At 46.8% G+C, this 26100-nt stretch overlaps 1 protein-coding gene across 1 annotated transcript in view; it reads right to left on the bottom strand.

Moving 5' to 3' along the window:
• Nucleotides 1–17983, bottom strand: part of LOC146178401 (sodium-dependent proline transporter-like) — a 117140-nt gene extending 99157 nt beyond the window's left edge. The window contains exon 1 of the mRNA XM_084578239.1: nucleotides 17869–17983. Within this exon, the coding sequence (XP_084434365.1) occupies nucleotides 17869–17877 (9 nt within the window). The 5' untranslated portion in view covers nucleotides 17878–17983. The remainder of the gene's footprint in view (nucleotides 1–17868) is intronic.
• Between the last annotated feature and the right edge of the window lie 8117 nt (nucleotides 17984–26100).

Raw genomic sequence — 26100 nt, 5'->3', positions numbered from 1 at the left:
AAAAGTCGCGCTTGCCAGTGTGTTTCTTGTTCCCTCTCGTAAAGGATTTTGCTTATCGCGAAAGTGTCATGTACACCAACCAGGGAGAGTTCTCGCACTCTTAACAGTCAGTTCACGTGTTTGAGGAGCATTCTGCAAACGCACGCTGTAAATTTCTAGTGCATATCGGCTGCTGGTTTTCTTCTATTTACCTCATTGTTAGCATGGACATTGTTAAGACATTGTTAGGATGGACACGCGGTCTTTTATACAAGCGTGTTCTAGTTGTGGAGCGTGAGGACGCGTGGACGCCAGTGAGATCCACTCAACGGAAATAGCCATGACAGGTCATACTGTGTCCGGTGTAAACTTAAAAGCTGAGTTCGAGCGGGACTTGGATTTAGATCACATCCCCTCACATTAGATACGTCGTTTTACGAGGCCGGAAAATACGAATCCTTCAGGAATACTGGTCCGCTGTGCAACGCCGACGTCACTGTTGTAGAACTCACGTCTTCGACGTCATGGCCGACGCGCGTATGACACTTCTTTGATCCGAGAAGGGCTCCCAGACTGAGAGTGGAGTGGGAACATTCTTCCTGGCTGCGGTTGCGTAGTCCAGCTCGCGTAAGACTCGCAGGCGGCGCCGTGACCCACTTTGCCTTCAGGAGCCCACCTCATTGTCTCTTCGCGTGGTTGTTGTCGCAGTCAATTAAAATTCTCCCCTTCTATAACTAACTAAAACAGTGGGGCATGACAATGTTACAAAGCTTTCGAAAGCTGTGTGAGACCAACATATGACAAGAGTCGAGCTCTCCGGCATTGGACGCTCTTTATCACGTTAGGAAGGAAAACTTCCGCCCGTCTTTCTTGTCGGCTCATTGCGCGCAGCTGCGATAGTATAAAACTTGTTAAGCGGTACGGAAATTGTTCCCTGGATATTAAGCGTTAAATAACCAGCTTTGAACGTAAGTATATAACAAAAAAAAGTAGAAGCGGAGGGACGCGAAGGAAACAAGGCAAAAAAAAAAAAAAAAGCCGAGCTTTCGCAAAAGCCGAATGGACAGCAGCGTGCATACAGCAAATTGCCACAAGCTTATTTTCTTTTTCAGGGCATCTGCAACAGTCCCGCTCGACTGAGCCGGCTTCATACGCCTAATTGGCACCCAACGAGTTGCATCATTACCCACCGTGCACGCATGAGAACGAGTTGGGGTTAAATTGTTCTACACCATGATCTCCCCTGGCGGGCGGGGGCGCAGTAAGCAAAAAATAAAAAGCGTAGCGACCGCTGTCGGGCAGTGCCATAGCAAATACGGCGAGGAAAAAGAATCTGTCCGGCATAATCCCTCTCGATAAGCGTGCTCCCTTGTCTTCACTCGGCTGAACACATTCGTGTGCTATGGCGACAGAATAAGCATAACCGTTCACGAGCGGCTGTTGGAAGGAAGACGGTCCCCGATCGGGCGCTGTAGTGGAGTGCGGCGCCTGCTGCCGACGCTGTTAACGATATACGAAAAAGCCAGTTGGAGGACTCCTGTTTACGCCCTACGTGAGCGGGAAAGAAGTTGCGGTGTCTTGATGTGCCCGGAGGGCTTTGCGCATACGCAAGCCACTCATGATGTCTGGTTAGTTCCGTGCAACGGTTAAAAAGCAGACACATGCCAAGGTGAGCGTGGCGTTTCTGTTCGTAACAAAGCACCGTCGTATGCCTGTGAAGTGCTGGATTCGATATCCGGTCATAGAGAAACGTATTACGTAAAGAGCGGACACTCCCGTACAGCCTTGCGACCGAGCTACTACACTGTCGGCAATTCTCCGATCGGCCGGTCAGACAGCTAACTTTCTCCTCCGAGAATTTAGACGCGTGCTTTAGCTCTGTTTTACTTCAGATAACAATGTTTTCGAATCTGATTTGCCTTTGACCATTAAAGTATTCAACTACGCCGTCTTTGGTGCAGCGCAATGGCTTTAACACTTGTAAGCATGCCATACATACATAATAAAGCGAAACCTTTTTACAGGAAATACCGCCAAGCTTCTCGAAGAACCTAAGCGCGGTTGACGTAACGCATGCAGGTTGGAATAATGCAGCCGGAGCTCTTCTTCTTGTAATATTTGTTGTTGTTGTTGTTGTGGCTGTAGGAAGAAGGAAAAGAAAATGCACGGGCCTGCTACTGGCTCTGTAGCTGAGCCACCTCCGCTGCCTCGTGCAGACAGAAGAGAAAACAGAGAAGAAAATGATGAGGGAGAGAAAGACGCGCGCCGCAACAACGGCCGTCGTCCACCACCGAAGTGGTAGCGGGTGCAATGACGGCCTACAAAAGATAAAAATTCGGTGCCAGGCTAGCCCCCGCCGCAAGCGGCGGTGACCTACCTGCCCCAGTCCCATCAGGGGAGACCTTCTTGTAATCTTTACCGGCGTTGAGCCGCGTTCCTCAGTGGCACACAACATGAGGCACTGGTTTCATACAAAGGACTTTATTTTCTTTTTACATTTTGAATTGCGCAGAAAGAATACTGGATCACACATTTTATAAAATGCATCATATTACGAATAGTAGCAAGAAAGAAGGTATGTTAAAGCCCGTGCCACACTGCCACGAAGATAAGTAAAAAAGTCACGAAGATAAGTAAAAAAAAATGAAAATTGCGCATACCTGCAGCATGTTTCTGCTCTGAAAAATCAACCGTGAGAACAACACACAAGGATTTGTAAACGGCTAGACGCAAGAAAAAAGGAAAAAAAATGTACGTGCCGAATTTCTATGCAACACCAACTTTGAGCAAAAGGCTGTTCAGAAATTTAAACAAACATACTGAATACATAATAGTATCAAAATACTATGAACGCGATCAAAACTACCTGCTGCTCATGGGACAAAGGTATTCAGGGAGCCTATCTGTACGCGATTATCATGAATAGCAGTAGATATCCTCAAAAGTTCAAGCCACGAACAGGTAGCAGCGCCTTTCTGACCACAACAAGAATTTTTTAGCCATGACAAGGAACGCGGCAGGTAAATATGGTGCATACGACTGAGGTAAACATAATTCCCAGAACGATCCCAAAATATACACTGTTCTTGTCATGCCATATAAATGGTACGAGTGAGCCACCGATAAATTTTGTGTTTTAAACCGTAGGTGTTTTGAGGGTACTTTTATACAAAAACGCATTGTAAGCAATGCACATGTTCCTCAGAAAAAAAGACCATAAAACAAACAGTGGCTGCACGGAATAAGTGCGTCACGGATCATATTTTGTGTTACACGTACGAAGTACGTTCACGCAGCACAACAAACGACTTCTCAACAAGTTCTCAAGAAACATCAAAATTAACTCTGCAGACAAAAGAAAACAAGTTACCGGCAAAACGAGGCGACGCGTTCAAAAAACGCGGTGAGGTGGGCGTATCAGGCAGCGTATGGCTGACCCCGTATCAACGTATGTGCATGTGGAAGGCAACCGGGTGTAAACTGTTCTCCTTTGAGGAGAAGTGGAAGCGCACATCGGTACGCCACCTCGCGAGTGGGACCCTTACTCGCTTGGGCTCGAAACGGCTCGAGTGTCCGCTCTTTACGTAAGCTTGTTTGCTTCTCTTATGTTCCGGTGCCCAATAGTGTTCGGTTGTGTAACGCGATTTTTTATCTGGCTTAAGCATCGCGGCTTCGGTGAGGCGCTTGGGATATACGGGCTTTTTATTGCACTTGGTGCAGGCGAGACATGTCACTATTTGGAGCTTTCGCTATTATAATCAGGTCAACATTTCTGCAACGTTTCTGCAGTATTTTTGGTTTAGCTGTTCCGGCCCCCAAGTTGAAATGACTAGTTGAATAGATGCATAAAATGGTTGCGGGGTATTCAGGCATATTATATAAGACGCTCTACAATAAAGTGAAGAAGGCGGGGAAAGTGTCTTGGGCCTGAATCCATGGTGCAATGCTCGTAGAATATATTTCCCTTCCCATGTTTTCCCTTCTCTGTCTGCACGCGGCGATCATGATGCTGATATTGATATCGACAAATTAGTGCTCGCTCTTGTTAATTTAAATTTTCTGTATTCGCTTACTACTTAATGGTGCTTTTTGTTATAAGGGAGCAGTTATTCATTGTCATCCACCCAATCGCTGCCATACAACTACAAAGGAAAGCTAACAGCTTTCTCAGAAACTTCGTAGTTCACGAAAAATTCGTCCTGATCCGGGCATCGAACCAGGGACCACAGCCTTTCCGGGGCAGTCGCTCTGCCAACTGAGTTAACCAGGACGATCAGCAGAGCATATGGCAGGGCGAGAGGGAATTGTTCAATAACTCGAAGTGAGAATGGTGCTGATCGATTATATGGGGGAATCCCCCAAGGTGGAGTAAACTGTGCTATTTGTTGCGGCACAGTGCACAAGTGAGGCTTTATTTCATTTTTTTTTTCTTTTGGCGCCGTCCCGCTGCCGTCAACAAAAGTAAGTGGAGCGACGAGGAATTAACGAGGAAGAGGCTGAAATTCCTCACGTTGTTTCACTCCCATAATGCCAAGTCTCCCAACATGATAACTATATTTCCCCGAATAACGAAATGCAGCGGTGGTCCCATAAATATAAGCGTGAAATATTGACGTCACGCAGTACATAATTCTTTCTCTGACGTACCCATTTAAAGACACTTAAACGTTACAAGACACAGCTTTCGTTGTCGAAATTCTATGTAATGATTCGAGGCGTTTTCCGGCACATTTGGGCGTTTGGTTTTGCAATAAAGGGGAGGGGACCCCAGGAACGGCTCATTTGAGCACGATTCGAGCCTGCTCGTCTGTGACCTTCACCCAACGAAGCACAGCTTCTCACTACAATGAAGGAAATTGTCGGCAGAGGAAGCATGCAGATTCCTGGAGCACATACAAGAAATGCAGGAGCACCGGCAGCTACCTTGCACACTTCTCGCAACAGTACGCGCGGTGTTGAAACCCACTTGACTTTCATGGAGCCGGGTTTCCATTAGACGATGCCCTTGCGTATCTTTTCATGTTAATACTCTGGCATTTCGCAATTTTCATTCAGATGGCTTGGAGAAGTGCAGACGCCCCAAGCAGACAGATAGGATTTCGCCATCTACAAAAAGTGTCTACAGCTGCTTTTGCTACTCTACAGTAGGGAACAGAAGAGTATGATACTTCAGTTTTCCAATGCAAACCTTTTAGAGCGTTAGCTTACTGCTCATGTTCGTCAAGGTCGCGATATTCCGCAATGAGTTATGAATGGCGGTCGCCATGGCAACGGCGCGAATCCACTGCGCCGAGAAACGGCGTGTACCACGTGACCTCAGTTGTAACAAACTGTAAAAAAGTAATATGTGACAAACATCACCGTGGCTGGGTTTCGCACCTTCATCAGAAGGGACAGTTCAGCTTCTCTGGCCTAGGCACGAGAGCACTACGCTGTCGCTGCTTTTTTGTAGTGAAAGCTACACTGCGGTAGGTTTTCAAGAAGAAGAACGCTCGGTCACCCACAGCTAATGTTTTCGCTCCATTTTGGTTCAGCAGAATTGAAACATTCTCAGGTTTTTATTTTTTTTATTACCCCATGAGGATTGTAGTGTCGTAACTGAAAGGCTTCACTCTGTTTCAGAATTGGTGTACGTTAGAAAGATCGCTCAAAACTGGCATTCATTCAGGTTTCTCACTTTGGGCGTTGCAGCTAGCTTTGAAGCAAGTGACACATCGGATCACGACTGGTGTAAAACGGCAACACACTCTCGCTGTGCAGCAAGCACCGTCATATTCACCAAGTTCCAAATGCAACACACTAGCGCTGTGCCGTGAACATCGTCGTCTTCACCCAACATCGTCTTCACCCAGCAGCAGTCAACGCGAGAAAACCAAATAGAAAATGGAAGGCTTTGCAATACTGCCCCAGAACGTATTTTCATTCATCTCTGAAACGTTTCAATAGGCCTCAGATTTCACTGTGCAGCCATCTATCTTCTCCCAAGTGGATAAGTTGATCAGTTATTCGTGCCCCCAGATAACGTTTAATTATACTGCGACAAAAGTTTAAGCGCCACCAAATCTTGTACAATATGACAGCTGTTTTATTGCATATGTGAGAAGCACCTTGGTCCTAAAGCCGTGAACTTAAGAAATACTCTTCCCTATTCCACCGGCGAGCATAAGCCGATTCCCATCGGGCGTCATCGAATGAATTGCGAGCAACTGCCTATACCGTTTTTAAGTGAAAACCGAAGAGTTAAATGGCCACTCTTTCCTAGCCTTGAGATATAACGTATGTTTCGCTACATACCGTCACAACAAACTCTGACTTGGTATATGCATTTCAGTATTCAGACTAAATTAATAACCTTTCATTTGTTGCATCTATTATTTATGCTTCCCTGCCACATCTATTCAAAAGAAAAGTTATTGTCAAGATGAGAGTTCACTACCAAATGCGCGGACAATCAACGGTAATGTCATGTTACGTCGAAATTGACCGTAAGAAGGCCACGCTTTACGTACTTTCGGTGACCGGTAAAAAGAAATCGTGTTTCACATGTGCTTGGCCTACATTCTTTATTATATATTTTTACGCTTATAAAGGGCTTCTTTCTTTGGCTCACACTTGAAGAACTATATGTTTCATACTCAAACTCCTCGACACCCACTGCTGTCGCAAATACAATGAACTTCACATTCATGCATGTATACCCAGACAGCACATTGCGAAAAGATCAAAGGTTGAATAATGAAGTGCTGTGCAGATTACACCACACTAGTAAGAAAAAAAGCAAGTGAACAAAAAAAGTGGTCTTTAATTGAGAAAGCGACTCTATAAATGATGGAAAAAATCTGGTGCATTCTTTCTGGAGTGTTTGTGGCTTTCAAACTGTTATCGTAATTATGTAGCATCGGCAAAACACTGTCAAAAACTGCGCCTGTTTAGATGTTCACCACCGATAAAGTGCTAGAAATTTTCTGTTCCAAAAGTCGAGGCGAAAGCTCGTATCATCGGCACGCTAATACGAAGCTACGAGCGCGCAGCTGTCTTCGGGGTATACATTCTCACATCCTTGCCTCCCCGCTTGCAAAAGAAAGCGAATGCAGACTCGCTTCACGTACCGGCAGGAATTGTCCCCTGGAGACAAGTATGAAAGATGTAGAAAAAAAAAGACAAAAACAAAAGGCACCGCGTGCTTCTTTCTAAAAGCAGCGCTGTAAACACGACTTGCAAGAGCGAGCGAAATCGGAGTGACACTGCGTGAAGCATGCGGAAAACGCCGTCTGAACGATGACCCCTTTCAGTGCATGGGGATCGATGGCCAAGAACTCGGACATGCCGATAAAAGGTCGATACAAGGAACAAACAGGAACAGGACGGAAGAGAAAGAAAGAAAGAAAGAAAGAAAGAAAGAAAGAAAGAAAGAAAGAAAGAAAGAAAGAAAGAAAGAAAGAAAGAAAGAAAGAAAGAAAGAAAGAAAGAAAGGAAGGAAGGAAGAAAGAAAGAAAGAAAGAAAGAAAGAAAGAAAGAAAGAAAGAAAGAAAGAAAGAAAGAAAGAAAGAAAGAAAGAAAGAAAGAAAGAAAGAAAGAAAGAAAGAAAGAAAGAAAGAAAGAAAGAAAGAAAGAAAGAAAGTGTACACGACACGGCATCCACCCATGTCGCAGGTTAATGCATTGCTTAAATATGCTGCAGCTCCACGTGGTGTTTCGGAGAATTAAGGATGACTTTCTAGATGCGTTGAATCATTCGTGACGCTTTCTTTGAAACATAGTCAGCAAGGAATGGCCACATTTGATAGTTTCAGAAATAAAAACCGAAGTCGGGAGCCGCATGCCCGATGCTAACTACATGCAAACCATACGGCAAACGCAGGCTGGCAGCTCCTGAGAGAGATCGATTAGGGAAGCGGCGCTCTTGGTGTGTGGAGTTTACATTTGCCTTGCAATAAAAGACAAGCGTTGTTAACTATGAAGTTTAAACTACATTCACACGTACGCGCCTAGCGAGGTGTGGAGAAGCTAGTCGTAATAATGGCCCACTTTTCGCATGCAGTAATGCTCTTTATACTAAGTGCCTCTTTTGCTTCATCTTTTCCAGGAAAACTGCGTAACGTCCAGTGTATCGCGTAAGATACGCACCGCACGAACGTTAATATGCTCCTTTTCTGCTGGTATATGAACACTATATATTTACACCAACACGTGAACGATATTTCCCAAATTATTAGCCAAAACAATATCGAAGTGTCAACAACCTAGAAAGCTTACTTTTATAATTTTCCTTGTAAAAGCTTACCTCATTGGTAAAACAATCTATTTTTCAGCATTTGTATACTGCTATACATAAGCCGATAAAAAAGTGGGCATTGTTACGACCCAGCATCCGCAATTGCGCGCTCTATTGTTCGCCTGTGGGCATGGATAAGTTTTGTGAATATGTGGTGATGGTCCAATGGCTCTAAGTGAGCCTGTTTCCAGGAATCCTGTTTTGTAAGCATGTTTTGCTTTGTGGACAACCTGCAAATGCCAAATTGACCCTGTCAAGAGAACGTCTGGAAAAACACAAAGAAACGTCCCCCTGCGGGAAATAGCAGGAAGTGCTTTCTTTCTTTTGTTCACCCTTCCAGTCGAGAAGTGCTATCCTCCAGTGATGAATGCCTCCTATCCAAAGGAGACGACAGAGTGACATGTCCGCTGACGTGCAGGACAAGAAAGGAGCATGACTCATACGGCCATTAAGTGATTTCCCGGGAATGCAGGAAAGATTTGCAATTGTCGAAAAGGGACAATGTTGGGAGCCCTATGCGGCGCCACGTGCACTCGGGTTTCTGAGAAGTAAAACCCCTTTTCAGAACCAGCCTGTGGTTTCTTTGCTGAAGAATAGAAATGTACCTCCTCTCCTCGCCGTTCCCAAGCTTTTCCCGCCAACAAGTGATCACGCCCAACGAATGAATGCCGGACCAGTCAGTGCTTCAGACCATCAGTGCAGTGATGTGTTCGATTAGATGCCGATACCTGAGGGGCGTGCCCTGGATTTGGTTGGTCAACATCTTCAGAGAGGGGCTGGACATAGGGGGGTTTTAAGGACGCTGCAGAGCACGAAATGTCGCTCTGGGCCCTGGGTAAACGGCTCATCCAGTCGCTTCTCGCTATGAACTCTTAACGCTTGCCATTTTGCTGATGTACCCTTCTTTTTCGTGTAAATAATCTTGTAAATAAGTTTCTCAAAGTGCCATTAAACCTGCTTGTACATATTTCACCAACTTCGAAGATTCAATCCTACTTCAACCCCGAGTCTCTGCACGCTACCAAGTGAAGGCCGGGTCGACATAGCCCCAGCGTCACGACAACTGGTGACCAGCGTTGGGATCTGAATCTACAAGCCACAACATCTGATGACTGGAGGTGGGATCTGGATCTACAAGCTACAACATCTGGTGGTTCGAGGTGGATCAGAATCTACAAGCCACAACATCTTGTGATCGGAGGTGGCATCTCAAGCAACAAGCAGGAGCAACAATCGGCCAACAAGAAAGCAGCTCGGAACATCGATCACATGTGTGGGTGAGTGCTTGGCTTTTCTTCTGATGTGGACCAGGTTCTAGAACAGGGTTAGATTTTAGAACTGGTAAAAAGTGTTGAAACGCCTTTAGGTTTGGTAGTTTGCACTGTTGTTTTGGAAGTAGCCGACACTCGGAGCGATCATGGACCTACAAAAGCTGCAGAAACCGGAACTGTTGCAATTGTGTGAGGAATTGGGAATTGATACAAGTGGTTTGGCACGAAAACCTTTGATTATAAAGGCAATCACAGATTTGGGAACCGATGATGAGGAGCTCAGTGAAGCATGGAACCTCATCGGTCAAAAAAAGGAGCAGCTCAGACAGCAGAAAGAGCGGGAAAAAGAGGAAAAGGAGCGGGAAAAAGAGGAAAAGGAGCGCGAACGTGAGAGGGAAAGAGAGGAAAAGAAGCAAGAAATTGAGCTCCGGAAATTAGAACTAGAGTTGAGCAAGAGGTCGGGCGATTGTCCCCAGCTAGCGGTACCTCGTCTCAACAAGGAGGCAGATTTCAAGATGTCAAAGTACATGCAGCCATATGTGATATCAGGGGATATCGGTCTGTATCTGGCTAACTTTGAGCGAACCTGCGAAAAACTGTCCTTCCAGCGAGACACTTGGTCACAGAGATTATTGACGGTTCTGCCCTGCGAGGCAGCGGAGGTTGTCGCGCGGCTAAGCAAGGAGGACGCGGACAACTACGAGAAGGTCAAAGCTTGCCTTCTGAGAAAGTATAGGCTTAGCGCCGAGGCGTTCAGACAACGTTTTCGGAACGCTACTAAGTCCAGGGACGAGAGTTACCCTGAATTCCTATACAATTTAAGAGTTAATTTGGGCGAGTGGCTAAAGAGCACTGATTCCTACAGTGACAGGGACGCTGTAGTCGAGCGAATTCTTTTGGAGCAGTTTTATAGCTGCCTCCCAGAAAAAGAAAGAAATTGGTTACAGGACCGAGGCGACATTAAGTCGGCAACTGAAGCTGCCGAACTCATTGAGGAGTACGCTTCGCGCCGACAATTCAGCAACCCAGCAGTGGATAGGCTCCGCAATCCCAAGTTGAGTGTAAATAACCGTCAGAAAAGGCACTTTACTAGATTTGCAAACGAAGAAAGGAAGGCTTCTTCAGGCAAACGCCCTAGAAAGGACGGCAGTGAGAAAAGTGGGGAAGTGACCAACGCGCAGAACACAAAGAACAAGCTTGAGGCTAGGAAGCCGCTCACATGCTTTAGGTGTAATGAGCAGGGTCACATTGCCGTCAACTGCCGGAAAGAAAAGTTTGCTTTCTCGTATGTCAGTGACTGCGATGAAAATATGCAGCTTTTGGAACCCTACCTGCATGACCTAGTAGTCAACGGGAAGCCTTGCAAGGTACTGCGCGATTCGGCCGCAACGATGGATGTTGTCCATCCGGCGTATGTGTCGCCTTCCGACTATACAGGACAGTGTGCATGGATCCGCCAGGTAGCGGAGGAACAGAGTGTGTGCTTGCCAATCGCGAACGTGGTCATCGAGGGTCCTTTCGGCGGGTTAACAACCGAGGCTGCCGTTTCAGGAAAGCTTCCTAAAAGCTATCCGTATTTGTTTTCCAACAAATCGGACATGCTACTGCGAAAGAGGGGCATCCTGTTCGGAGACAGAGTTGTGCAAGCCTTAACACGTTCAAAGGCGCGAGAACTAGCTACACTGCTCATACCAGAAAATTCCACAGCGGAGGAAACGGCAGTTAAAACAGTGGTCGATGTGGAAGATAGCGGGTCAGAAAACTTCGAGAGCGAGGCATCTCAGATAAGTCAACTTGAAAGTGAGCTTGATGAGACGCGGAATGAGGACGTTATTGAGAGTAACCTCTTGCCGCCAGTGTCTAGTAATGTCACGAGACTTTTAAGTGGAACCCGAGAGGACTTAGCTATGGAGCAAACCATGGTAAATCTAACGTTAAACCTTCCCGAGGAGATGGAGGACAACTTGATTTGCCTCAGCGGAAAAGGAAGCAACGCTCAGGAGCTTCTCAAAAAGACGGAGCAGAGAGAACTAAAGAAATCCCAGCTGTCCGATCTGGGCGAGATAATAACAGAGTTTGAGGCCTGCTTCGTGGACAGGCCAGGCAGAACTGATTTGACTGAGCACGATATTGAGCTGACTTCAGACGTGCCAGTGCGATCAAGGTGCTACCGATTTTCTCCAAGGCAAAGAGAAATTCTGGATAGGGAAGTAACTCGCATGCTGGAATTGGGAGTAATAAAACCCTCGGAAAGCGATTATGCTTCGCCTATGATCTTAGTAGAAGCTCCAGGTAAAGACCCTAGGCCTGTGGTAGACTACCGAAAGCTAAATTCTCTCACCAGGGATCAAGTGTATCCTATTCCGAATATTGAGGAGAGAGTAGAACAGGTCAGTAGAGCGGCATATGTGACTACGCTGGACCTTACTCGAGGATACTGGCAAGTACCGCTCACTGAACGCGCCAGCAGATACGCGGCTTTCGTCACTCCGACGGGCAGCTACCAGCCAACAATGATGAGTTTCGGGCTCAAAAATGCTCCATTTTGTTTTTCCCGACTCATGGATAGGGTTTTAAAGGGGTGTGAAACATTCGCGGTGCCTTATTTAGATGACATTGCGGTTTTTTCCGACTCATGGGCGGACCATATGGTACATCTAAGAGCTGTACTGAGCCTTTTGCGTCAAGCTGGACTAACCGTAAAGGCCGAGAAATGTTGCCTGGCAAGGGCGACCGTGGACTACTTGGGTCACAATGTAGGTCAAGGTTTCAGAAAACCCAGCGAGATTAAGATTTCTGCGGTAGCAGACTACCCGCGGCCGAGCACGAAGACGGAAATTCGAGCATTCCTGGGTCTGACTGGATACTACAATCACTACATCCCTAACTATTCAGCTTTGGCCAGCCCTCTGACCGACGCTCTCCGCAAGAGAGAACCGACAAATGTAGTCTGGGACGAACAAAAGGAAGCCTCCTTCGTAAACCTGAAGGCTGTGCTGATTAGCCGTCCGGTATTGCGAGCTCCAGACTATGGCCGAGAATTCACGGTCCAGTGTGATGCCAGTGATCGAGGGCTAGGTGCTGTTCTCTGCCAGAGAGATGACGACGGTAATGAGCACCCCGTGCTCTACTTGAGCAGAAAACTGAGTTCTAGAGAGAGGGCTTATTGCGCGTCAGAGAAAGAATGCGCTTGCATTGTATGGGCCATTCAAAAATTGCAGTGCTATCTTGGAGGGGCCAAATTCACCGTAGAGACGGACCATTGTCCCCTGGCTTGGCTGCAAACTGCGACATCGAAGAACAGTCGCCTTCTTAGGTGGAGCTTGATTTTACAGCAGTACAATTTTGAAATAAGATACAAAAAGGGGAAGTTAAATGGGAATGAGGACGCGCTTAGCCGCTCTTTCTAAGCGGTCCGAGATGTTCCTCACCATGTATCCAAATTGATAATCAGGTTTTTTTTTTTTTTTCGTGCGCTTGTATATGTGTGACTATGTAAAGCAGCACGTTTGGTTTTCTAGGAATACGTAGGTCCTAACGTCTTGAGTGTGGGCTTTTCTCGAACAACAATGGCAGTTTTCTTTTGACCTGGTCTCTTCAGACGGGAGCCGAGTGCTTGCTTCGACATGTGGTTGAGTTTCAGACAGCTCGAGCAATTTGGCCTACAACAATCAAGACAACGCGACAAGCAACAGCGAGCTTCAAGCGTTCACGTGCAGGCCATTAAGTCGTCTCTTCATGCAGCAGCTGGGACTGCTGCCCTCCGAGACTCTTCTGGCGGGGGAGGAGGCTGTTACGACCCAGCATCCGCAATTGCGCGCTCTATTGTTCGCCTGTGGGCATGGATAAGTTTTGTGAATATGTGGTGATGGTCCAATGGCTCTAAGTGAGCCTGTTTCCAGGAATCCTGTTTTGTAAGCATGTTTTGCTTTGTGGACAACCTGCAAATGCCAAATTGACCCTGTCAAGAGAACGTCTGGAAAAACACAAAGAAACGTCCCCCTGCGGGAAATAGCAGGAAGTGATTTCTTTCTTTTGTTCACCCTTCCAGTCGAGAAGTGCTATCCTCCAGTGATGAATGCCTCCTATCCAAAGGAGACGACAGAGTGACATGTCCGCTGACGTGCAGGACAAGAAAGGAGCATGACTCATACGGCCATTAAGTGATTTCCCGGGAATGCAGGAAAGATTTGCAATTGTCGAAAAGGGACAATGTTGGGAGCCCTATGCGGCGCCACGTGCACTCGGGTTTCTGAGAAGTAAAACCCCTTTTCAGAACCAGCCTGTGGTTTCTTTGCTGAAGAATAGAAATGTACCTCCTCTCCTCGCCGTTCCCAAGCTTTTCCCGCCAACAAGTGATCACGCCCAACGAATGAATGCCGGACCAGTCAGTGCTTCAGACCATCAGTGCAGTGATGTGTTCGATTAGATGCCGATACCTGAGGGGCGTGCCCTGGATTTGGTTGGTCAACATCTTCAGAGAGGGGCTGGACATAGGGGGGTTTTAAGGACGCTGCAGAGCACGAAATGTCGCTCTGGGCCCTGGGTAAACGGCTCATCCAGTCGCTTCTCGCTATGAACTCTTAACGCTTGCCATTTTGCTGATGTACCCTTCTTTTTCGTGTAAATAATCTTGTAAATAAGTTTCTCAAAGTGCCATTAAACCTGCTTGTACATATTTCACCAACTTCGAAGATTCAATCCTACTTCAACCCCGAGTCTCTGCACGCTACCAAGTGAAGGCCGGGTCGACGTAGCCCCAGCGTCACGACAGCATCGACGTTGTTCCGTGATTTATTATTTAACCTTGAGTTGGAGCACGGACTTGCATCAGTATTAAACGAAGAAATATTATTCTAATAGTTCATTTCACTACACAGTTATCACACATTTATTTACTGGACTCAATAGATTTGTTTTTACGTTCTTTCATGAGTGGCCATCAGCAATGGAATTCCACGAGGAGAAGAATCTCATACGTCGTTAATAACGAAGTATGAGATCCTTCCAGAGCGCATACAAGGGACGTTACCAACCCTATATATATCTTACACCACAACTTTCGCAATTTCGCTCCAGAAGGTCAAATTCACTTCATACAGTAGCGTCTTGAATATTCCACTTCGAAACAAACTGCGCGCTCTGCTTTCGAATCATAGTTGTCGCCTGCGTGCTGTCAAAGCTAAGGAGACAATTAAAGCACGCTTTCTTTTTTTTCGTTCGCTTTCTGACCCAAAAGTGCTCACCCAGCGCGCAACAATGTGCCTGTACAAACTTAGCTTCAAATTGTTCACATGAAAAATCATTCATCGCCATCAGCCAGCCCACTGCAGAGTGATAGCCTCTCCCATATCTCTCCGTCGCGATGCGGTGGCACAGTGGTTAGGGCGCTCGACTGCTGTACCCAAGGATGCGGGATCGAATCCCGGCCACGGCGGCCATTTTTCGATGGAGGCGAGAAGCAAAGCGTCCGTGCGCTGTTCGAAATTTCAGGAGCCATCAGCAAGATACAGATGTTGCATATACTTTCGTCTCGAAGGTAAGCTGATAGTCATGATCGGTGATTTGCCATCTATCCCGTTTTTATGCTGCTAGTTATTCGCTCTCGTTCATGTTCCCCACTTGCCGCGCCTTGCTACCTATCGTAAACTCCTGAACATTAGTTCCCTTCGCAAAAATTTTAAAGGCCATTGTTCTCATTTTGCTTCCTAGGTCATTTATCATGCATTCATTATTTACATAAAAACGTTCGGTAGCACGGTATTCTCTCTAAAACATGTCCTGTTATTCACGGTTAGGGAAACCCTTGGCACATATGTTTTGTTTAGAAAGCGGAATACGACATTCGAAGTAACCGTCAAGCAAACTTGAAGTTAACGAACGTTGTCCGCCGCTTGATCGAGTGAACAAGATCTAACGACCATCGACCTCTTTCATTTGTTACGTTCAAGAGATTGTCTCAACCTAGAAATCGTATAAACTCTCAACTTCGATTTCACTCTGAAAATAGGAAATGCACTAAAATATACATTGATCCTAACGGTGAGCTGTGCAATGCCCGTAGGTCATTACAGCCAGTAACCAACGATCACGGTAATTGCAAAGCTCAAGAAAATAACACGTTTAGGACGCCCACCCCACTTGTCTTTATAACCCAACGTTAACTACCCATGCAAGCACCGTCCTCGAAGCTTAACTGCATCGTCATAATATTTATTTCAATTGTTGTCAAACACTACAGTCCCGTCACATGTTACTTAATCTCTTTCGCCATCCAGTGTGTGCATGATGTGAGTTAGCATTTAAGGTGAACGCAATCACCACCAAAGCTCAACCATGTATCTACTATACGCTGCGCCAAAAGACAAGCGCCAATTATTGCCAAATAAGGTATATTCGGTGTGGTGCATGGCATGTCAATATCATCGTCATCAGCCTACAGCTGCATACACTGCGGGACAGAGTCCTCTCCCATATATCCAATCAACTGACTCTGTCCTGTGCCAGCGTCCCGCAAACTTGCTAATCTCATCCGCCCGTCTAACTTTCTGCGTCGCCTGCCTTCCTTTGGAATCATTACGAACTGTCGGTTATTTTTCTTCGCAATACTTGCCCATTTCTTGTAAATTCCAACCGAGATGCAGTTAACTCAAACATGTTTCCTATCAAATACCCCTCATCAGTTTTTTTCCCGTAATTCATTTCTCTTTCATCGGTATAATAGATATCACTTTTTTTTTCACTCACCTGACCGAATAATGCTGTTTCCTTGTTCATTTAGGTTAACAATGTGATTACGAGATAAAATATGACAATGTGAAACAAAGAGACAATAAATTTAGAAAATAACTAGAAAGGTAGAATAAGGATTCGGCCATGAATGAAACTCAGAATGTATGACCCATAACTGGGGCCGTCTCAGGAAATATAAGCATCCAAAGTATTCCGGAACGATTATATGTGCTAACTGTATTTGCACGCTCTTTCAAACGGCCGCGTCCTCCGAGGTCAGAAGCTGCGGCAACACCGATACAGAGTTCGCGGCTCTCGAGGCAGTGTACAAGAAATAGTTGCTATGGGGCCTTCTTTCTTTTAACAGTAAGTACTAGCGTGTTCCCTCGAGCAAGGCTGCGTGACCTGCAAGGTAAGCAGGTCCATTCATTGCATCAACACGAGTAAGCAATATTTGCCACAGACACGAAGGTGCCGGCTAGCATGCAGCATAATATTGCAACCAGTCTGGCATTTAGTTACGCATTATATTTTGACAGTACAACTTGGAAAGCCGCCCAAGAGCCCATGTACCAAAAACATTCAGTACAATTTTTTGGTCCGAAATTCGTAGGTTACTTCGCTGTCACACCACGCATGCGCCAACCAACGTAACCCTCAAAGCCCAATAGAGAAGACTTTCGGAGGCCCACTGATAGATATCCACAAAATTAATCGTGATATACCATCACTTGCTAAAGGTCAAAATAAATTCAAGTAACGCCTATCCTTTCTTAACGAATTTCCGTAAATTGAGGGATCGAATGACTCAGTGCAGCCGTCTCGCGAAGGCCTAAGAAGCGTCGTCTGCTTTTCTTTCGCTCCCATGCTATCGGCATTCCTAAGATATGGTGACAAAATAGCCGTATATTAACGAAATCATGAGCAAGACACCAGAGAAAACAGGTGACCGGGTGATCTTCAAGATAACCTCCACAGCAGGTGTTACAACAAAGCATATCGTCGAATTCTGAGAGAACGTCGGCGATAGATTCTCCTTTTCTCGATGAGAGATAGAGATCGGCCGGAGGCGGCGGGTGCCGCCGCCACAACTAAGGCCGGTCTCGATTGAGTGGGGAAGCCAAGAAGAAAATAAAAAAACAAAAGCGACCTCAATTCGAACGCAGAATCCACTTCCTGATGGCTGGCGACCTGCCTGCGCCGCTTTAGCGCCGATACGCGGACAGCAAAAGGAAAAGAAAAAAAAAAAAGAGGGGGATTCGCGCTCTCCCTACACACAGGCACGTGCACAGAAAGTTTAACACACATAACGTGCTGAAGCATAGAATCATTATAATTTGGCGTCAGAGCGAGACCAGACGAAACACCACATAGGCGCAGACGACACTGCTTCAAGCGCGCGAAAAGAGCTTCACCGCAGACGAATGCGCGCGTCGTCTGCTACTAGGTGTCCAGACGGGTATCCAAGATAAAGAAGCGACAGTGAAGCTACGAGCGCAGGCTGTCTCCAAGCTCTGCTGGACGTCGCAGTGCCGAGCCAGCGACTTTATACCAATAATAAAAGCGCCGCTCGCGTAGCGCGGCGACGTTGCGCCGACGTTTCGGACTTACCGTGGGCATGGCTTCGTCGACGGCGCGTAGTCCTCGGCGGCTGTCGACGAACAAAGCGCAAAACTCCTTTCAATTTTCGTCCCCATTCGCCGGGGAAGGGTTAAAAGAGAGGGAGAGAGCGGTACCGGAGGAGGAGAAGGAGGAATCATTACCTCCCTCTTTCTTTCTCGACGTTGCATACGTACGCTCTCCTTCGTACCTGATGCGTCGCGCATAGCTTGATCGTCGTCGTCTCCGTTCCTGCCGCCGGTGTTTGTCCTGTTTCTTTTCCCATTTCTTTATTTTCATTTTCTCTCTCCCTTTTTTCCTTCAACCTTGTTGTCGTTCGCCATACCTGCGGGCGCGTTCACGCGCGCACCTTCTGCCATTCTTTTGGTTTTTGTTCTTTGTCTGTTCCGTTTTGTTCCCTTGAGGTCATCTGCTTCTTGTTTTGACGCCGCCTGCTTTTTCGCTTCTCTCTGCGCTGTCGAGTTGCTTCCTTTCACTGCTCGAGAAAAGAACACCGAAATACAATTCTCGCGCTCCGACGTGTTTCAGCTTCCTTTTATTTTCTTCCTCTTTGTTCGCTTCAACCTCTTGCCAGCAGCAACGAGTGCCACTCCTCGAACGGCGAAATGACGTATACTAATTTACTCCGTCAGAAGATTGCGCCCGGTTCGAGATACGCGCAACAAACGCGAAGAACCACCAATAAACAGCGATGTACTTCCCGTGTGCCTGCCTACGACACGGTGAGGTCGTTCACGCTTGTGTTGGAAGCGTACTAAGTGTTGCATTTTATTCAGCACGATATACAAGAAACAAAAAGTGCTGAACATTTACTTAGTGTTCGGCGAAATGTTGAAACAATATATTCACTTTGTCAAGACTTAAAGGTTCTTAGCTGCCTACATATGAGGCCTTTTGGCCAATGCATATGGAGGATGTCAATTTGCTGAATCCAATTCAGTTTAAAACATATTTCAAGCGCGTTAGGGGATCAAACAATGAATATTCGCATGTATTCATTAATAAGATATTGACATGGCTAGATGCGCTGACACCTGGATGGGTATTAACGTTCTGCCTGTACATAATGCATTCTGTGTACGAGATCGCACTCAAGCTGTTTCATTTTATTTCATACAACTCAATTTGCGAGTAAATTAGGGTGAGTTAGGCAGTTCGATCGCTTGCTTCAAAAGATTTAACAAGACATCTACCAGACCAGGCAAATGGTGAAAGGCGCTGGTCTATGCCCAATTTCGACGAGCGTGTAAATGGTTTATTTTACTCAACAAAACTAAGTTTGCAGCATAATTAAATATTTAGGCAAACGTTAAACGATATTTACAAATATTCTTCAGGAACTCATAATAAAATAAGAATTTGGCATATAAACTACCTTTGACGTCATTTCTCGGCGGCTGTATTAAGCTTCGTTTTAGCCTCGAAATGCAGGAACATTATTTAGCACCCATTTGCCTATGTTTTCTTCCGGTTAGCTTTGCTTTGACAGGCCTTGCTATACAATATGCGAAATATTTTCCGGGTGCTTTAGTCTTTTATTAGAACGAAGGAGGCCTCATTAAGTCGTTCAGTCAATGACCTTTTTCTGATCACATCATAACTAACTGATCGCCAACTTTGTCACAGGTGTAACCGCCATCAAATTTTGTATATATTTTTTCATTGCAGGTATTCTATTGGTCTATTGTATTTGCGTCATATCGGCCTGTTTGCTAAAGTCCTGCTTTTTAAAAAATACAGCGTTGTCCTCAGCATTACGAGAGAAAGATCGCGCGCATGCCTGTGTCAAGCGGTACTAGGCAGGTGGCATGGTCTGACATTGGTCGACAGGTTTCGTTACGTCACAAGGTCATATGACACGACCATGTTGCTTGCTTGCTCCTTTAAAGTGGCAGGTTGAGCCTGGAGTCACACACTATGTTTCTATAGTTTGGTTAGGGCTTGGCTTTATACCTATGCCGCGTCGCCTTTGACATGATGTGATGCCTTACGCCTTTATGCTAATATGTGAGATGACAGGTAAATGAGCGAGTAGCAAACTGCTTGTACGCGAGCACACAAGCGGAACCTACAGGCCGAAAGCATTAACGCTGTCGTCTTATATCCTTCAAGATGGACCTTAAGTGTCTCACAAGTTTTTATCAAGTTATTGGCTGTTTTGTGTTCTCTGGTGTGGCGCAATGTATACATATGAGCCTCCTGTAACTTCTCGAATACGGACCTGCAGTATTTTAAAGAAATAAATAAACGAATAAATATATGAGCCTTTTTGTGTGCGTCATCTGAAATTTATATTTTCAGGATTTCAATTCTTCGGTTCCTTTTATATTAAGAACAGCGGTCTCGTATCGAACGTGTCTTACTGCTAGGACTTCTACGTGGCCATTGTTGTTTATTTAGCGCCCTTGCGGTGTCCTCCCGAACGGCTGATGTGGCCTTTGTTTACCGTGCGGCCGTTGCAAGGTTTTTATTATTGTTATGTACCTTGATTGCATGCTTCTATGTGCTGCCCCTGCCGTTTTAGTATGCAACGCGCCCTTGCTGCTGCGATCGTCTTGGCGCATTGTCAAATAAATAATAATTATTTCTAGCTTGCGTCAAGTAGGTGCCACGACCGTTCTCGCGTATGCATGCAACTTTCTGTTTGTCAACTGAATCACGTGATGGGTTTCGCACTGATTTGAAACATAAAAAAGAATGTTTCCTGTAATTATGAATAATTATAACAAGAACTAATTGCATATAGTTTTGTTAGGTGCGCTAGTGCATGATGGCGGCTGCCTTACATTCAGATCCGAAAAACAAATTGTTGAGGCAATTTAAGCTCCGGTCGCAGTAGCCCTGATGAAGACATGATTAATTGACTGTAATTGCGAAATCACACATTTCGAAACTCATGTTTACCCAAAACATTAGCTTTTGAGAAGTGATTTCTACATGAGTATTTCTTTGATCTGTTTTATTCAGATACTAAGAGTGCGGTTCGTTTCTATTTGTTTTATTTTATTTTTTTTTTGCGCTATTGTGCACAATATTTTTTTTTTTTTTTTTTTTTCTGTATAGCGATGGCAAGGAACGGGTAGAGGTTGAAGTCGGCGATGCTTGCTAGGTGCCGGTGAACGCTGCATCCAAATGCTTATTGTGCTGCTTCTGCCTTAGCGTATAATGCTGCCGTTCCTCCCTTCCTTCGTTTTTTTTCACGAACATCACGCATCGGCGAGTCCGATACGCATGGATCGATCTCGTTATGCGTCGTCCCCATTGTAACTAGCTCTGGATAGAGAATGAACGAGCTCGTGGCATCAGCCGCTAATGACACCGGCACACACACCGCCGTACTAGCGGCACAGACACTGTATATGCCAGGTGTGTTTTAAAGCGAAAGCCTTTATAGGCTCGTCAGTGTTAGCAGGATATGTGCGTTCGCGAGATGTGTCCGCGAGATTCCGCGGAATATCGGCGGGGTTCTGTTTAACCTTTAAGAAAAAAAAAAAAAAGAAAACATCAACCGGGAATCCAACTCATACCCCTCCGATCACCAGCAGAGCGCGTTAACAGACTACCACGTTGGGAGTCTTTTTTCGACATGGTATTTATTACACTGAAACAATGTCCTATCTACATGGACTATGTACAAAATATTTAGAAAAGAGCATCAAATCAACACGATACGCAATATGATACACCAAGTCAAACTCTAAACAAGAGGCAATGTAGAGCACATCACTAAGAGTGAGTGCCACTCCGGTTCAAAGTCAGCATGTGCACACAATTCCCTTAAATGGAAAATCATCCTACGGAAGTGGTCTTTTGCAGAAACAACAGATTCACAATTTCTGTCCATCATGCGCATTTTCCAGAGGCTGTTTAACCCAATTAGAAAGAGCATGTCTAAAGGCTTATCAACAAATGGCAATTCAATGAGATATCGTAGAGAATGCGGCGCCAAATCAATTCTTTTTTTCTTTTTCTTTTTTTTTCAGTGTCCGCTGAAAAATATCCCAGAACAATACTGCATCTTTACAATTGGTGAAAAAGTGCTCAATGGTTTCCGGAGAGTCATAAAGACGGCAATTTACTGTATAGACAGGAAAATGCCATTTTTCCCTAACCACGTTTTAACAGGCAAGGTCTCAGTGTGTAACTTATAAATGTTTTCTTACATGGCGAGAGCGGCATTTTCCGAACTCTTTTGGGTACATCATGTACCAGTAAACCATAATACACAGGACGGTACATGGGTGGAGAAAAGAGCATAGAAATGAAATCTTTGTACAAACGCTTCCGCGATACAGAAAACAGGAACTCTGGGGAGAAACGAACAAGTAGGAATCGAAGAGATAAATACGCCTTATCATACCATAAGCACGGACATTCCGAAACATTAGAAGACACAATAAGATTTGGTAAAACACATTAACTTGCAAAAATGCCCGTACTATTGGATGGGAAGCATCACGGAAAAACATGAAACACGAAACTATCTTTCGGGCATACAGGTGGACAAGACAAAGGCCGCCGGTGCTTACAGGCCGGAAAAGGTTATCACGTCTCATTGATTCAAAAGATGAATTCCACACAAAAGTATTGAACATTCTGTGGAAGCGCTGTGTATAAAGTCTTGCGCGGTAAATAATTTACGGTACATAATAAATGTTTAGGGGATAGAAACAGATTACAGTGTGGTCGCCCTGCCAAAATTAGAGGCCATGAGAGATAAAAGTCTGAACGTAGCGCTGAACAGTCGGCACACGGTCTTTCCAGTAAGGCGCACTATTCTTATAGGCACTCAAAGGGACTCCAACGTACTTGGGCGGCTTAGATGTCCATGCCACACCAGCATAATCAGCAGGCATCGATCCCCTCATTCCAAACCAGAGACCGCAACTCTTAGATCGGTTGATTCGAGCACCGATGTCCTCGTTAAACGAATAACCTCATGAACGCTTGATTTTTCAGCGCAAAAAAATGCGAGGTCATCTGCATAAGCTAAAACCTTCATTTTGTGACCCATAATACGAAAACCACTTACTGCTCTGCTGTTTGTGACACTTATGCAAAGCGGCTCCAAGTATAGAGCGAACAAGAGGGGGGACAGTAGGCATCCTTGTTTAACAAATGACTCAATGGGGACAGGTTGTGATAGACAGGCATTTGCAATCAATCGGGTGGAACATTCTCACAAAGGCGTATCCCAGTAGAAACCATTGAAGCAAGATTGGCACGATCTAAGAGTGAAAAAATGAATGAATGAGATACACGATCAAACGCCTTTGCCAGGTGATCGAAATTATTCCGGAGCCTACGCTACCCCTTTTTCTCTTTCCGCTTTCACTCCCAGGCCTTCTCCACTTCCTTTGGGGGCATGGTTCAGGTGTCCATGGAAAAAGTGACTGATACTGCGCCTTTTCTTTTCTAAAAGGCATTTTAATTTGGTTGGTTTGGGGGGTTTAACGTCCCAAAGCAACTCAGGCTATGAGAGACGCCGTAGTGGAGGACTCCGGAAATTTATACCACCTGGGGTTCTTTAACGTGCACTGACGTCGCACAGCACACGGGCGCCTTGCTTTTCGCCTCCATCGAAAAGCGGCCACCGTCCTTGGAAACAGTAGGCATTTTAATTTAAGTTAGAAGCAATGTTCTCGAATTAATAGCGTTAACGCTAACGACAAGAGGAGATAAATGTTGAGCACAGAGGACCAATGTCAGTTAGCTATATCCCAGTAGAAATTTAGAACAAGGTATAGATGTTTGGCACTCCCTTGTGGTAATGTAATAGATCGAGGAGAAAGCCAACGCAGCAGAGTGCGGCAGGAAGTCTTGTGGTCAGGTGAGATCGGGAAGGTTTCCGAGATAAAATGACCAGAGCTGGAGAATGAGAGGTCAAATGCAGGTTAGTGGGAGACGCTTGTGACCTGTGAATATGATTTCTGCGTGTAAACCTCTCTGTACTGCAAACTGATGTCCTACGTCGCTTTCGCATACTCTCGTATTCCCCTGAAGAGAGTTCCACCCGACCGTTCCCTCGGAAACGAGGAGGCAGTTGCGTGGAGAACATTACAAGGGAAAAGACCAATATTGCATAACGTGTGGAAAGAGGGGCACTCTCGACCACGTAATTTGGGAATGTGCTGGCAGCCCGGGCGCCGAGCAAAAGGTAAAAGATAGAGAAGCCTGGGAGACCTTGCTGCGAACCCCGCTCAACAGCAACAAGCCATCTGCCTGGCGGCTGAGGCCGTGAAGCGACAATGTATCTTCACCAGACCTTATTTTGCGAGGCTCCTGAGCAGGGCTCCCTTAGGTCTAAGTGCCGGGGGCTCAAGAGTTTCATTTCGGTGTAAATAAAAAGTTTTGATGATGATGATGGAGAGCCGCCGCCGACTCCTCCGCTGCGCGTGTGACTCAGAGATGCCGCCGCGCCAGCTGCGCATGCGCCATGAGAGAGTGACGTCACAAGGTGTATAGACAAGGTGGTGTTGGCACAGCTGGCGCGCCGAGGCCACCGCCGACTCCTCCGCGGTGTCTTAAGAGGATGACGAAAACCTAACCTTCCTCTCCTGTAATTGCCGCGGGTCGGAAGGAAAGGCGCTGCAATTACAGGAGAGGAAGGTTAGGTTTTCGTCATTCTCTTAAGACACCGCGGAGGAGTCGGCGGTGGCCTCGGCGCGCCAGCTGTGCCAACACCACCTTGTGACGTAAGGCCTGCCTGCAGATGAAGAGAACCACCGCCGCCGTACACAGGCTCACTGCTCGAGGCCAGGGCATCTCCCCGCAAGCAGCGTTACGGCTGTACAACTCCGCGGCTCTGGGGGCAATACTCTACGCGCTACCGCTCGTCACACTGCGCAAACCATGCTGGAAGAAGCTAGAGGTCGAGCATCGCAAGGCGCTCCGCATTTGCCTCGGCCTTCCTCAGAACTCTCAATGCGCAGCTACTTTGGCCGAGGCAGGTGCGTGGCCTTTACAACTTCAGGCCACGCGGCGGGCGCTCCGACACATCGATCGCCTACAGCGCGCAAAGGACGGCGGCCCGCTATTACATCGGTTGCGACATCATCGCCACTCGCGCAGCTCACCAATGAAACGCCCCCCTACGACCTCTTCTCGCCCTGGCCCGCTGCTACGGAGGTTCAGCGAGAGATTGTCGGAATCGCGGGGAAACGCACCACACCGCCCTGTGCAATGCAGCAGCTGACCAGAGCCGTCATCTACGAGGAACTCCAACACCACCTCCTCGTTTACACCGACGGCTCTGTGGCCAGAGACAGTTGCTCGCTAGCAGCGGCGGCTACCATCCCCGCCCTGCAACTGCACAGACAGCTGCACCTGTCATACCTGGGTTCTTCCACCACGGCGGAGCTGCTGGGCCTACGCCTAGGCCTGGATCTACTGCTTGAATTGACTCCGCCGCCACCCAGGTGTGCCGTGCTATGTGACTCCCGCGCTGCCCTCAGCCGCCTTCGAACCACCGGCCGGGGAACTCCGCTGCTGTGCCAGATTCGCGCACGTCTCAAGCACTTGGCGGAGCGTGGCTGCGCTATACGGGCACAGTGGATCCCCGGGCACTGCGGCATAGAGGGCAACGAACGTGCCGACGAGCTCGCGACCGCAGCACATGAACTCCCTCCTAGCGACGAGCAACTCGCTTTGGAGGATGTGCGTGCGGTAATCGACGATCACCTCCGGACGCAGCACCCCGACCCACGCATCGCAAGAGGTGAGCGCATTCACAGTGCCAGCGGCCGCTCGCTGACTCGGCTGCAACGCGCAATGATCCTCCGTGCACGCATTGGATGTGTGTGGCCTGGGGAACGACGGATGCGCCACATACTTGCCAATAGTGACGTGTGTGACGGCTGTGGCGAGGTAGAAACTCTCGAACATCTTCTACTGCGCTGCACCGCGCTAGCCGAACCACGACGTGAGTTGCTGGCGGCTTACAGAGCGCAGGGGGTAATCCCGGACAGCGTAGCTGTGCTCCTGTGGCCGCCGGGCTGTGCGCGCGCCCGCGAGCGAGCTCACGTGAGCTTGTGTGAGTACATCGAACAGGCGGGCTTGATGACCCGCCTATTTCACCTCGCCAGATAGTGCGCGCTGGGACTGAACGCTCCACTTGTGCTATTTCCCACAATAACGGCTGATCGCCCACGACAGCCGTCAGTGTTTTGTACAGTGTGCAAGTGCGTGCGTAGTGAACAGTTGCCTGGACGTGGAGCTATTGCG

This window comes from Amblyomma maculatum, chromosome 9 (assembly GCF_055883805.1).
Source record: "Amblyomma maculatum isolate TAMU_Amacu chromosome 9, ASM5588380v1, whole genome shotgun sequence".
NCBI classification, from domain to species: domain Eukaryota; kingdom Metazoa; phylum Arthropoda; class Arachnida; order Ixodida; family Ixodidae; genus Amblyomma; species Amblyomma maculatum.
Note: the sequence above shows the minus strand (reverse complement) of the source record. Positions and strands in the feature narration are given on the sequence as shown.